The sequence below is a fragment of the Hydra viridissima genome, unplaced genomic scaffold (assembly GCF_058129835.1).
Source record: "Hydra viridissima isolate aposymbiotic clone 2 unplaced genomic scaffold, HvirCarnegie_v1 scaffold_1, whole genome shotgun sequence".
In the NCBI taxonomy this organism is placed as follows: Eukaryota; Metazoa; Cnidaria; class Hydrozoa; order Anthoathecata; family Hydridae; genus Hydra; species Hydra viridissima.
The window spans coordinates 2,860,145-2,874,871 of NW_028324300.1; the positions used below are offsets into that span (position 1 = coordinate 2,860,145).

The window sequence follows — 14,727 nt, forward strand, 5'->3', positions numbered from 1 at the left end:
CCTACTGTATATAAAGTATATTAAAAAAGTGAGTTTTTTTTACAATCTCTAATTTTGGTTTCTAAAATGATGATAAAAATCTGAAATGTTGGTCAATTACAATAAGATAATTTCCAAAAGATTTTTTTTTACAGAATGACTGCTTCGATCCTTGGGCTCCATTATGCAATAAACAATGATTGAGTTTTCTCTCTTAGAGCATTTTCCAAAGCACAAGGCTGTAGTTAAACAGAGTGCAGTGCTTTAGATTATTTCCAAAAGAGAATTTTAAGGGGTTGATGATTCGATAGCATGTGCCTCAAATAACTTAAAATGGTGTGCAGAGCAATAACAAAAATTGCTTAGAGTTTCTTTTATTCAAACAAATCTTGTTATCGACTTTAACTAAATCGACTAAAAGTTGACTAGTCGAAAGTTAAAATGAGTCGACTTTGAAAAATCCAATAGTCAATTTAATTGACTAAAAGTAGATTTAATCGGCTAATCATTCTAACATCCTTTTTCTATTTTTTCACTTGATTTAATTTTATCAGTCTTTAACACAGTTATGATACTGACCAATTAGTAAAGAGATATCTTCATAAGTAGTTTATCTTGTAAAGATAAATTATTTGTAAAGATTGAGCCGTGCTTAAGAATATCAATCATTGCGGTTTTTTTAATTCAACCGAAATATCTGAACATTGAATCTAATTTGCTGTATCACATAAACTTAACTCTTATCTTACTGTATTTACCACCATTTCATTAACATGTTTCCTTTTTCTCATTATGGTGTTGATTGCACCAGTTGATGCTTTTGAAAACAAAATGTTAGGTGATGTGTTATGGTACTCAGTTAAGGATGCGAAAACGTTTTATAAATCTGCCACCCCAGAAAGTTTTTAGCCGCCAATCCGCCCCCAACTATCTAAACAACTGTTTTTTGATAATCAAATTTTTTTTAATTTCTTGCTTTAATTGTTGTTAAAAATGATATCAAATACTCCTCTGTTTTTTTTCTTTACTTTGTGATTGTATTTTCCTTTTTATTATGTTTTTTTATTCGATTTTAATTCATCTAATAGATTAGATGAATTAAAATCTAAAAAATAAATTCTTAAGAAACATTAGAGTATATAATTATAATAAAGTTTTTATTCAAATATTTCAACTGAATTGACTTTTAGTCGACTTATGTGGTTTTAAAAAGTATTAATCAATTTTTGTCAACCTTGAAATATACATTAATCGATTTAGTCAACTGTCGTACCTAAAACAGTAATAAAGAAAAGTTACTGAAATATTAAGCCAAGTTTATATACAAATATAATTTTATTAAACAATATTTTCACTCTGAAAGCTAAATTTCTTGAAGCAAGGATGTGAGACGTCAAAGAAAGCTGCATATCTCCTTCTTACTGTTCTTCTAAAGAGATGAAGTTAGGGCAATTTTGTTTCTTTTGATCTCTTGGAAAATTGCAAGGATTTGGAGAGAATCCCATAGAGTTATAGTCATTTAATCACAGTTCGATATTTGATTTCTATAGCGCATGATAGTCAGAAACGTGTCTTTTTTTCTGATCTTAATAAATTTGATATAGTTATGTTTGTCAAGTTAAAGATCCTACCTGTTCCAAAGAAAATGACGTCAGTGATGTGAGTAATTACTGTGCTGGAAAGGAAAAGGTTTATTAGAATTCCTTTTATCTTCATTTTTTTTGTCAAAATCTAACAATCAATATTTAGAAGTGTTTGTTTATTGTTGTTTTCATTTTCTTTTTAATTCCTTGTCTTTTTTCTATCACCAGTTCCATATAGTTTTGTTTTTGAGGTCTGTAGCTGTTAACCCAAAATCTACTCACTTAACAAATTTTTTAAATTCAAAAACAAAAAACTCGCCATAAAATTTCCATTTTATTGCATTCTTCGTTTGTTTTATTTCTTAAAACGCGTTCAGTAAAGATGTGTGTTTTAAATTCAAACTGCATTTCAAAGTTTTCAATATCATTAAATAAAACAATTAAAGTGAAACAAAAAGAAAAAGAATTCAGTTTCTAATAAAGCATAAAGTTACAATTATTATTCGTTGTTTTATTTGTTATTTAGTTATTTATTACATGCAATATATTTTGAACAGCCATCAAATACTGAAAAATATACAAAAAATTTTTATTTAAAATATAAACTAATTATCAACACGATTGATTCATAACATAACCAAATAATCTTGACTGACTTCTTCGCTGCCGTCATTAGTTTTTTCGTCGTGATGTGAATTGGTTATTGAAAGAGTTCTTGGGGTTTTATTGCTATTTTCAAGAGATGAGTTTAAATTTTGAGGGATCTCATATGGATTTAAATCAATAACACGTTCATAAATTCCTTCTGATATTGCATCAGCTAAACCTTGGTACGAGCTATTAGAGTTTACAAATGTATCTGGATGATATGTGTTGTCAATTCGCTTCATTTCTTGCTCGGTCTTCTTTTCCTTTTGTAAAGTCATATCATAAAATAAATTGATATGAATGGATGAGTAAAATAGACAAGAGAGTTTGAAAAAATTCCCACAACACAAAAAAAAACAAAACAACTAAAAACGAAACAACTAAAATATACTATAAATGGAACATACTTCTTCTCTGACAATTTGTTCTTGAAAAGCTCTCATCTTTTTCCTGGAAAGTGTATTTAAACAAGAAAGTTTTGAAAGAAGTCACAAATTAAAATAACTCATTAAACACCATTAAATAAAAAACAAAAAGTATAAATAGGTTGAAAACAGTTTGTGTAATGATTTAAGTTTTGGTTGAAATGCTTTCAACAAGAAGCCTGATAAAATTGATAAGCTTCCTCTATGCCGTTTCTAATTTAATTGTATTTCATTTACGAGGCCTTATTTAAATAGTTTTAATAACTATTCATGGCATCAAAAATAAGAGCAATAAACTTGATTAGTAGCTTTCGGTAAATTTTGTTCCTTCAATAATGTAAATTAACCACATAAAATAATAAGCTCTGAAAGTCTAAATGGAATGAAACAACTAAAGCATTATCATACCATACTCTTAACTTTTTTTTCAACTAATATTCTACTTTAAAACATTGAAAAATTGAGCTTTTCAAATTCAGTAAAAAAATCGACGGAAAGAATTTGATCTCATTGGAATAGTATAGTAAAACAGGGTAGAATGAAATAGAGGGTGGAATGAAATAGTTATGACTATGCTTATTCTTTTGTTCTTAATTAATTATTGAATAAACTTTTTGCAAATATTTTTTGATCATGTTGTAGAGGATTTTTTTCTGAATAAGATAATATCAAATTTTAATTTAAAAAACTGTCACCTGAATTACAATTTCAACTAGTTTTTCTAAGAAGAGGATGTATATATATATATATATATATATATATGTGAATATATGAATATATATAAAACACCTCTCAAAATGATAATTGCTTTTAAAGAAATCTGGATACAAGTCTGATATAAAAATTGATTTTTTAATACTAAAATCGAGGTTGAATAAGCAGGAGGATGTTCATAAAAAATCAGTGAACATGAATTAAATTTAAAGTTTTAGTACCAAATTTACTTATTAGTGTTTGTTACGATACTTGAGTTTCCAAATGATTACACCAAGGGTTTAAAAATGATTTTTCTTGGTAACACACACAGATTGCATGCATAGATTCATTTATAAATATGAATCTTTGCATGCAGTAAGACTTCCATTAAAGCTCATATATTGACTTCATTCCAAGATATTATTCATTCGATCATGAAAAGTTGGCATTTTAATTTGTATGTTGGGTCATTAAAATCATGCCTAATGGGTGTGGATGGTGTTTACATGCGAGCAAAAATACCATAGGATTTCAATAGACCAAAAGCATCCATCAAAAAAGCTTGAATGTGACGCACTTAATTTTAATTCAATTTTTTTTAGAACAATTTTTCTGACAGAATAAATCATTTTAGGAATGATGTATAACGCTCAACATATAATTTACTTTGATTTTGCAATCCCGTTCTCTAACTTTTCTTACACCCTGTAATCATTTTTTGTCAACGTTTGATAAGTAAATGGGATTTTTATCTAATTGTAAACTTGACACCGATGCAACTTTCCTCTGTAGAAGATTTATACTTGTTTACCTAAACATTACCACTGATAAAACAAACTCGATTAGGATGGACATGGGAGATAAAATCAAAAATATTATGAGATTTATAGATTCAAGAATATAAATGTCTTCAAACTCATGTACTATTTATCATGTGGATTATTACAATAAAAAAATTAGATTTATTCAACTTATAAAAATGACTGAACAAAACTGAAACTGAACAAAAACGACATTTATAAAACTTTACAAATACAATTGAAAAGCCATACCTATAGCGACGAATGATAAAATAGCTAGCAGCTCCAATAAGAAGCAAAATTAGAGTGCCAACTCCCACTACCGTTCCAATAATAATGGAGAGAGAATTATCTAAAATAAAATTATATTTTGTTTCTGTTCATAAATGTCAACTTGCTTTTCACTATTTTGCGTTATTTTATTTTACGTTATAATCGTGCTAAAATCATGCTATCATCATCTTATGATCATCTTACAATCATGGGATCATCTTCTAATCACCATACAAGTATCTTGAAATCATCTTAAAACCATCTTGCTATCATTTAATAATCATCTTATAACAACTTATTAAAAATTTCTGCTATTAAATATTCATTAAATTCAAAAACCCTTAGGTTCTGCGTTTCCTCTTTTCTCATTTAAAAAGATACATTACACTGGTATACTTTTTTGTTTTTATAGGTAAAGTTTTAAAAAAAAACAACTTGTGCAAATAATTTTAGTAAATATCTTTAAAATATAGGCAATAACGAGGAAGTTCTGTTTGGTATCAGAATGTTTAACGTAAATAATTACTAATTAATTAATTAGTTACACCAGTTAAAAATGTTTCAAATGTTTGTTTAAATATAAACCTTTATGATAATGTTTTAAACGAAAGATTTTTTCTACGCGTAAAATGGCACTCTAAAGTTAAAGACGAAAAAAAAGTGCTATGCATCAATTAGAGCTCCAACAATCTAACTTGTGATCAAAATATATTGACATTTATATTCTTAAATCTATAATAACTCTAGGTGATTTTTTTCAATTGTAAAAAAGAAATGGGACGATAAAATCCAGACCATAAACAACGTATTTCAATTATAACTTGCACTAAAAACCACCTCCGATAATTAAAATTGAATGAAATAGCAATTTATTTTACCGATTGCACGGCACATGATATTTTGACTAACTGATAAGTATTTTGACTAACTGATCAAATAAAGTGAATTGGCTCAGGGTTCAAGGAGACACTGTGTAAGGGAATCTCCCCTATGCATATCTAAAAATTAACTTCTTAAAAAATGGTAACTTTCCAAAAAATGATTTTTTACATGTCTGTTTTGATTTTTTTCAATATAAAATAGTCGAGTTTCCATCACTATTCAGATGTAAATTCCCTAATACTTTGGCAAATAAGTAAAATTTCTAAATTGGGGAAAGAAAAAAAGAAAAGATTTATGCTAGAAAAAGTTTTCTTAAACAAAAGTTTTTTTATAACAAATATTATGGCAAAGCATACCTTTTTATATCAAGAAAATAAAATTTTTATTCTTAATATAAAAAAGAATGCTTTGCCATATAAATTTATTGAATTCTCATCTTAATTTGGATCTGTTTATCTTGAAAATTAATATATTTTCTTGCAGCTTTTTCTCATGGTGGGACCTTCGAATAAAAGCTGAAACGAGTCTGATGTTTAATTTGCTATACCATTTTAAGAACTTTATGAAGTTCTTTGAAGATATTTGATGCATTCTTTCAATTCCAGAAATCTTTTATACAGACCAAAACAGTTCTACATCCCTTGATCCCTTTATTTCTTCTCTGATAAAACCAAGAACTTAAGTTAAAAGATATGACTTTTCAGTTAAAAACTCTTACAAATTGATTAGGTGCCCAACTTCAGTGACCAGTTCAAATTGTTTTTATCAAATTGTTTTTGTCGAAATCCTCAATTTTTGACCCGTTGAAGATGAGAGTTTCTAATGAAATTTTTCTTTTTTTTTCTACTTCATGCTCTCAAATATTTTATTTTAAATATTTTTCATTTGTTTAAAATTTTTAATGATTATGGTGATAAAAAAACATAAATTTCTTCCTTCCATTACAAGTTATCAATTATTTGAGTTAGTTTTACTATGCAATCAGACTAGTGGAACAATTGGTAAAAGCTTCATTCATTTTCAGTAAAAAGGCAAAAAGTTATGAAAAAAAATACTTGAAAAAGTTAGCTATTTATATACTTTTACACGCTAGTAACGTTAGAAATGTTTTAGTTACTGATTAAAAACAATCTAATCGAGTTCTTAAGTTACCTTGGGTTTTCCGGAAACAATAATATAATGAATTAAAATAACACAAGAACATAATAGTTAAAACTATAGTTCAATCAAAAAATAACGTATTCCCTCTTATTACTTCTATATTGCTGAAGTATCCTCAACTACCTCTCTAGCCTCTCTTCTTTGAGTATTGCGGCTACTATTACTGTAATCTGAAACTTTAGTCAGTCAGGTAATGTTTGATTTTGCTAAATTCTCAAAAACTACAAGCTGCCATATTCAGTGAATGCGGTGGACGGTGTATTATTGCAATGGGATTGTTGTTCAGGTAATCTCAAATGACAAATGCATGGTAAGACTTTGCGTTGTCATTCAAGATTGTTTTGCTTTGGGTGCCTGGCATTAGATATTGCTTCTCAATAACCCTAACGACAAGCTTGAGGCAGTCGTTGATCTATATTTAAACACCTTTTGATTTTTCTTTAAGTCTTTTCGGAAGTGGACCAAAAGGAGGACTGTCATTTAAACCATGTTTTTAGGCTTCTTTTGAACGGATGACTGTTATTAGAGATTCTCCGACACTAAACAATGAATTTTTTAAGTGTTATCAGCCAAATTGTCGCAAATTAGCAATCATAAAGAATATTCTGAATGATTGTTTCGATGTCATCGTGGAATATTCTTAGAATTGATGGATATAGATAATAGATGGTACAAAGACATTCTTAGAATTCAGATCGTGAATAATCTAAATTCTCAAAACAATGACTTGAATGTCTTACTAATTATCATTACACCGTTAAGTGTCTCAGAAAGTAACTTTTTAGGTGAAAATTATATCTCCTTCATTTTTTAACTGTAAAGCACTATCGCGTTGAGGATGTTTTTAGGGTACTCCACAGAATTTTCAGAGGATGTGAATTCTTGGCTTAATTTTCTTTCTATGATAGCAAGAAATTTTGGTAACATCCCCGGATAAGTGTTTTAAAGAGAGAATGCACATAATTTTAAAATTTTTCCGTCTTTACAGCACTTTTAGATTCGTTCTCGTGAATTAAAGTACCTTCATAAGAAAAAGAGAAAGTTGTTGCAATTTAATGACAATCTGTTAAGACAACTTTATGCTTTATTTAAAAAAATACAGTTAAACGAATTACTCTTTCATTCTCAACAATAGGTGGCCAATTGATTAAAAGACCATTACATTTGTTACTAGACTTGATTGGTGGAAAAACTCTTTGACAAACAAATTATAATTCAAAAACTTTTAATTGAAAAATAGCTCTTAAACTTGGCCAATATCCAAATGAGCCAAAGCCTTCAATTGCAATTGCCATAGTTTAATCTTTGTAGAATGCAACACAAACAATTTTGAAAACACTTTTTTTTTTAAAGGGTTTTACCAACTAGCAAAGTGTTCTAACCATTCGACAAAATGTTTCATTTCAACAAAATCTTGGTTTCTTGAGCACCATCTCCTTCCTTATCTAAAGCCGTTTCTATCGTTTAGATATGACCATGGGTGGAACTTACTCACTTTTAATGACATTAACACAGAATTTGTGAAATTTGCGAGAGGACTTTTTTTTCCTCTCTCTGCTCTGATCAAACTTTCTATCTGCTTGTTTCCTTACAGCCTAATTAATTGCTGCCTACTTTTGAACTGCTGAAATCCAAGGCACAACAATATTATATATGCTTTTAGCATCAAGGTATAACAAATCAACAGACAGCCTGCTGAAGCCACTGGTTCTACACATTTAAATCTTTTCAAGAGTTTTTAATCTCACTTGTTTCCTGCTTATGCCTTTTACTTGTTAAATGAATCAGGTATGTATTTGTTTTCTGCAATCTAGAATACTACTGCAAACAACTCTTTGTAAGGCATTTCAGAAAAAATTCCAATACCAAAACCAAAGTAAACATTCGATCTAGTCAACGTTTACTTGCTTTAGACTAAAGAGTCCAATACACTGAATTCCAAGGCTTCCAAATATGGAAGTGTTTCCTATTTTAGTTTTTTGCTTTGTTGTAAACAAAAAGGTAGGTCTTTACTAGGCGAACCATTTTTCAAATTGAAATCTTTGCACAGCAATACAAAGGAATAAACTGTTTTCTTTGTGAAAATATAATGCATCCACTTTTCAAATATCGAAGAAGAGCCTTTATAGCAAAACTTTCCGTTGAATTATAAGCAAAAAATTAAAGTTAGTTCGCAAAATCAATAAAAAAAAAAAGATTTAGCAGTTCTTACTTCTTTGATTGTTCCATAAAATGGATTGGTCAATAATGGACGAGTCAAATTTGAACTTTATAGTTAACCTTTTTCAACTTACTTCCGAAAAAATCTTGTAAAAGTAAAGAGAAATTGTTTTATGACACTTCATTCTGTCATTTTTTCTTAACTTTTTGAAAGATAACAGTGACAGTTTAAGTATATTGGCATTATGTCGTTTAATACAAAGCCTCCAAACGTAAATCTACTTACTTGAGGGACTCTTGGCTGTTTTAACAGGAGTATAATATCCAGTTGTTTGATACACGCTGTCTGAGACGTAGCCGCGTAGAAACACAGTGTAGTAAGTTTCAGAAGAAAGTGATGGATTTCTAACATCTAATTTGAAGCTTCAATTTTGATTACAAATATAATGTATAGAAAAATAGGCTCAAAATTTTTTGAAACAAACAAAATAAAGACTATTTGAAAATGAAAATTTCAATAAAGATTTCTTTCAACAGCAAAGTATCTCACCAATAGCTGTTATTTGACTTTCTCTTTTTTTACGTTTAGAAGTTAAGCCAGAGCCAACTGAAAATGTTGTTTGTGATTTATCTGAAATAATTCCTGCAAGGTAGATGCCATCCAGCTTTCTTTGAATATCTATATTGGAATATGATGCCGGGTTAATCTCAGGTAAATTTGAACTCTCAAGTTTTTTAACCATTACATGGTAGTCTCTAAATAAGTTTTAAAAAAGGTAAATTTGCTTCAGTTCTATTCAACAACAATATGTTAAAAATCAAAACACTGAAGGGAACTAATTTTTTTAAAACAATACCCAAAAAAATATGTGTGGAGAGTTTTTAAACCAAATCACTTAAACCACCAAAAACTAAATGACTAAGATGAAGAGAAGAATCTTCCATAAACTAAAACTGGGCTAAACTACGAGATTTTAACTCTCTACGCTTGGATCTGAATACCGGAATGTCTTCTCAAAATAAGCAACAATAAGATTAGTTAACAAAATAGAAGTGATCGAAATGAAGATCATCATCATCAATAAAAAAATATTCAAAACGTAAAGGTTTCCATTCAAAAAAAATTTTGCAAAGATGTTTTGGTTTTAATTAATATGCGGAGGTCGGGTGGTTCAGCATCTTAAAAAATGGCTATTTTCAAAATCCAAAGATGAATGCTGAGTTTCTCCAATGGGATGTCTTCATCATTAGGATACTGCATGTTTTTTTATGCACATCAACAGAATATTTTATTGCTTCTTTTCGATATAGAAACTTCAGTGTCCAAGCAGCTGGACGATTTGTGAACCTATATCTATATTACTGCTTGCCACATGGCCTGCTTAAAGTTCTAATTCATAGTAGTCATTCGTTAATCAAATAGCTTTGCCAATTGACATGCTCAGTGAGGAGGCACAAGAGTAAGTAACAAAGCTTCAAGAAGTTACAGGAGCCCTAAAGAAAATTCTCCAAAACTAATAAAGAACTCGTAAAGAGAGTGATGTGTACATCTGATCGTATCATTATTAATTTGAAAACGCCATATCATCCGAAGACTTTTCAGATGGTATGCTGAAGCCCTGAGAGATAATCCTTTCGAAGAATTTGCTTCAAAAGTATTCTTTGGTTGCTACAACGCTTTTTTAATTGTGTTTCTATTCAATTTTTTTTCCTATTCCGTTCCAAACATGTTTCTTGCTTAAAGTAGTATTAACTAACTTTATGCAAAAAAATTTTGGCTTGTAATGTAGATGTTTTGTTAAATTTTATTTTTTTAAAAGTTTATTTTCATATGTAATCAAGGTAAATGAGTGGTTGTTGTGCAATATGGCTATAAATGAGAACAATTATTACCCATTAACTTACTACATTTAAAAAGGTTTATACCACAAAATGATCCACTAATTAGCATAATACAAAAGCAAATTACTGATGTCCTGTTAAAGTGATAACTAGCTGTGTTTTACAGTTTCTAGAGAGAATAGGAACTCGATATATCTCGAATGACTTACGCTTAACATGCAACTGGACTATAAAAAGGTCTACATTAAAGTATGATGGCTCAGGTAAAGAAAGTCCATGTCAATTCATTATAGTCCGATTAGCTGAAGCAAGGTTAGGAGACAATCACTTTCTTATTTTTATAGTTCATCCAGAAATATTACGCAGCAAACTAACAACTTTTTGAATACTTTTTTTACTTTTCTTTGCCATGGGTATTGAGAGAACAAAATATTTTCATTTCTTTCTTGAACCATTTCCTTAGATTCTTAACAAAAGTCCAGCATACTTTATTGGGAAATTAAAATTTGTCTTGATTTCCGATCTTATACACTGTAGTAGATGACAAAAGTTACTCTGGAAAGCTCCATAAAAACCCTTTGGTGGCAACAATTTTGACTCCTTCCTGATCTCAAAACTGTAAAAACTAAAATCCTCTACATTCGTTTGAAGAAAATATTTTACTTTTAAGTTTTTTTACTTTATAAAAAATTGTAAATAACAGCATTCAAAGCTTTTAGCATTTAAACAGCAGTAATGACAACTAATTTTGACAATGTTCCAAATTGATATAGTTGTACTGGTTTACAGTTGCTAATTATTACAAAAAATTGCATATAGGGTTATTTTCGGAAAGAGCTGTTGTTCATATTTTAAATTGCTCTTATATTTTTAACGTTAAAGATATTTCAGCATTCAGCATATTCTGTAAAATAATTGTAATCAAATATTTAAAACTTTTTGCTTTTTTTCTGTTTAAATTAACAAAGATTTCAAAAAAATTACTTTAGAAACTTTTGGATTTTTACTAAATTGAAACTGAACAAAAAGAATGCCAAATCAATCCAAATCTCATTATGACTGCAGAAAAACTCTCTGTTTTCTCTGCATAAAAATTGCTCAAGGAAATGTTTTCAAACGATTTCTTCTCTTTTTATTTCACTTTTTCTCTCATCATTAGATTTCTAAGCATATATACATTTTTTTTATAGAATATCTGATGAGCTTTTGTAACTCTTTTCAGGGCTCTCACGAACATTATGGTTGATGAGTTGGGGAGCATACTTTTATCTAGCCTTGATTTCACAGAGTGCCTCTTAGACTTTGTGATGCTTGCCGATTCACCATATGAAAAAAAATTGGAGCAGATGTCATACTACCACCTCTTTTTGGTTTCACATCTGTCAAGGTTCGACCAGCAGCAAGAGACAAGTACTGTGATTGCCTAATCTTCTTTTTTTTTTGATCCAAATGTTTTGAAAAGCACCGACTAATAATCGAGAAAAATTGGAAATAACTCAAATTCAAAGAAGATGCTCAGACTGTCTCTCCATTGTTGGAAGAGGTATCTCACAAAACTGTAACACATTCAAATGTCGGAAAAATATAAGGTAACAAATTGCAACCGCATATGTTGCTGTCAAAGATTCTTCTCCACATGGGACAGTTGAACTACCTCATGCAGGCGTTGGTCGCCCTTTACCACTAACCAAAGGTAACTTAAGTATCTTTTATTTAGTGAAACATTGTTAAGGGTTTTAATAAAGTCCATTGAATGAGAAAGTTGTAATTGAATAGAGTTAAAAAAAGTTAAACAAGATTACTTTGAATTTAAAACACTGAAGGTAGTCATTTGCTGTAATGAGAACTTTTAGGTTCCTCTAGTGCAAAAAGACTCTTCAGTGATGTTCCAATCTTGAGCACTCAGGATCTTGTACAAGTACAAGTTAACACAGTGTTGACACAGGAAGCTTGATGCATCCATCAATCATATGTCCAAGGGTCAGAGCTTGGAGCCTAGTTTCCATGAAAAGTTTGGTGATGAAGGAAAACAATTCAAAGATCATTTCATTGAAACAAAAGTTAAGGTCAGTAATGATAAATTACAAAAACGAAAAAAGCCACTAGAAAAATACAGTGAACAGGCATTACAAGCTTTGCACACCAACTTTCAATCTCACTGGAATAGATTCAAAAAGGCCAATTGATCACCCTGAGTATGGGAAATAGCTGCAAACAAGTCTGGTTGATTTTAACAGCAAAAGCTTGTAAAGAAATTGAAAGTGATAATAAAAAAAAGATAATAGAGAACTAAATCTGGCCCCTAACTTTTTCAAACTTTGATATTTTTTGTTTGTTTATGAAAATCTTGAATAAAAATAAAATTTATGATATTGTAAAAATGCAAATAATGTGGAGTGCTTTTATTTCCTATTATTTTAGAATAATTAAGATATTAAAACAAATTTTTCTTCTGCAGACAGATGTAAAGGGTTTCAGTTTTTACAGTTTTGAGATCAAAGAGAATTTATGGAGCTTTGCAGAGTAATTTTTGTCATCTCCTACAGGGTGTGATCTCCATGCTAAAATATGCAAAGTTGTCATTTTTGTCAAAGTCAGTAATGTTCCTTTGGTAAATTTTTACTGCAAACCTTTTAATAAGATTAGAATTAATTGAACCTCAAAGATAATTTTTTTCACATTGATTATTAAGCTACTTTTGGATAATACTGATAAACAATATAACATTTTTTAAGACATTAAAGTATGATATTTGATGGGTATTACGACTTTTTTATTACTATATTTGGATAGCCAATCTAACGACACAGAGCATAAGTAAGTTTTTAGAAAAATTTTTCCATCCTCGGCATGGGTTTATTGTTACCTTTTAGCAATAAAGTATATAACTTCATTACTAAAAGATAACAATAATTTGGTGATTCAATAAAATATGTAAGTTACTTAATTCTCTTTCAGTTTTGGCTTTAAAAAACTCAATTGAAAAATTAATCTAAAGAATGCCTAAGTGAAGTTTTCCACAAAATAGAATATGTAAGTTACATATTTTCCACAAAAGAGCACAACAACAAACTAAAAAATCTTCTCTTCAATAAATAACCTTCTGTTTAAAAGTTTCCGCCTTTATTTATATCGAGCCTTAATCCAAAAAGAGCTCAGCCACATGTTTCTCCTATCTAACTGTTCATTTAGTTGCATTCAACTTGTTTATTAATCTAATGGAAACTTTTTTTAATGTGTCAGCAAAATTATCTTCGAAGAAGTAGTTAAGTTGCATTATCATTGCCGGTTACAATATATGGTATACAAACTTAACGGTATACTTTACCATATAACTTGGTATGCTAAAAGTTAGTATACATATTAGTTAGCTTATTAACTTTTATTTGTGAAATATTTTCGGACTGACTTGATAATCTGATAATTATATTATCTTAATGAATTAAATTACTGGACCATGTCTATTATTTGACTTATCATATTTAAGGTGTTTTTTTTTTATTTCGATTTTTGTTTCTTCGATTTACAAAAATCTATATTTTGTTAAGTTGTTATATTTTATATCACGTTGTTTGTGCTGCTCTTCAACGTTTTAAGATAGTACTTTGGGTTTTCTTTTTTTTACTTGCTTTTGTTTATGTTATGGAGTTTTCTGATCTGAGTCAAATTTATAATAATAATAATAACAATAATGATAATAATAACAACAACAACAACATTAAAATAATAATAATAACAATAGTAATAATAATAATAATAATAATAATAATAATAATAATAATAATAATAATAATAATAATAATAATAATAATAATAATAATAATAATAATAATAATAATAATAATAATAATAATAATAATAATAATAATAATATAATAATAATAATAATAATAATAATAATAATAATAATAATAATAATAATAATAATAATAATAATAATAATAATAATAATAATAATAATAATAATAATAATAATAGTAATAGTAATAATAATGATAACAATGATAATTATATAAAATTCTGAGTGTTTTAGTTGAAACAAAAGGAAATGATAATATGACTTAACAAACCTCTGAACATTCTGTTTTTAAAGAATCTTGGCAGCTTGCTAAAAGAACTATACTAAATTCATATTGACTTAATAAACAAAGATGAAATCAAAAATATAGATAAATTATTTGCAAGGATAATTTTCCATCTTATCCTTCTTCTGCTTAAAAGCAACATCATGTTAATCTTAGACCTGCATATAAACCTCCATCTAGAAAATGCATTATA

General features: G+C 28.6%; 1 protein-coding gene across 1 annotated transcript in view; it reads right to left on the minus strand.

Annotated features, from left to right (window-relative positions):
* Positions 1 to 2,019: 2,019 nt before the first annotated feature.
* Positions 2,020 to 14,727, minus strand: part of LOC149892903 (uncharacterized) — a 38,827-nt gene continuing 26,119 nt past the window's right edge. The window contains exons 10-14 of the mRNA XM_090081496.1: positions 9,158 to 9,363; positions 8,894 to 9,019; positions 4,384 to 4,483; positions 2,618 to 2,660; positions 2,020 to 2,473 (exon numbers count right to left, since the gene is read on the minus strand). Coding sequence (XP_089937622.1) covers positions 2,189 to 2,473; positions 2,618 to 2,660; positions 4,384 to 4,483; positions 8,894 to 9,019; positions 9,158 to 9,363 — 760 coding nt within the window. The 3' untranslated portion in view covers positions 2,020 to 2,188. The remainder of the gene's footprint in view (positions 2,474 to 2,617; positions 2,661 to 4,383; positions 4,484 to 8,893; positions 9,020 to 9,157; positions 9,364 to 14,727) is intronic.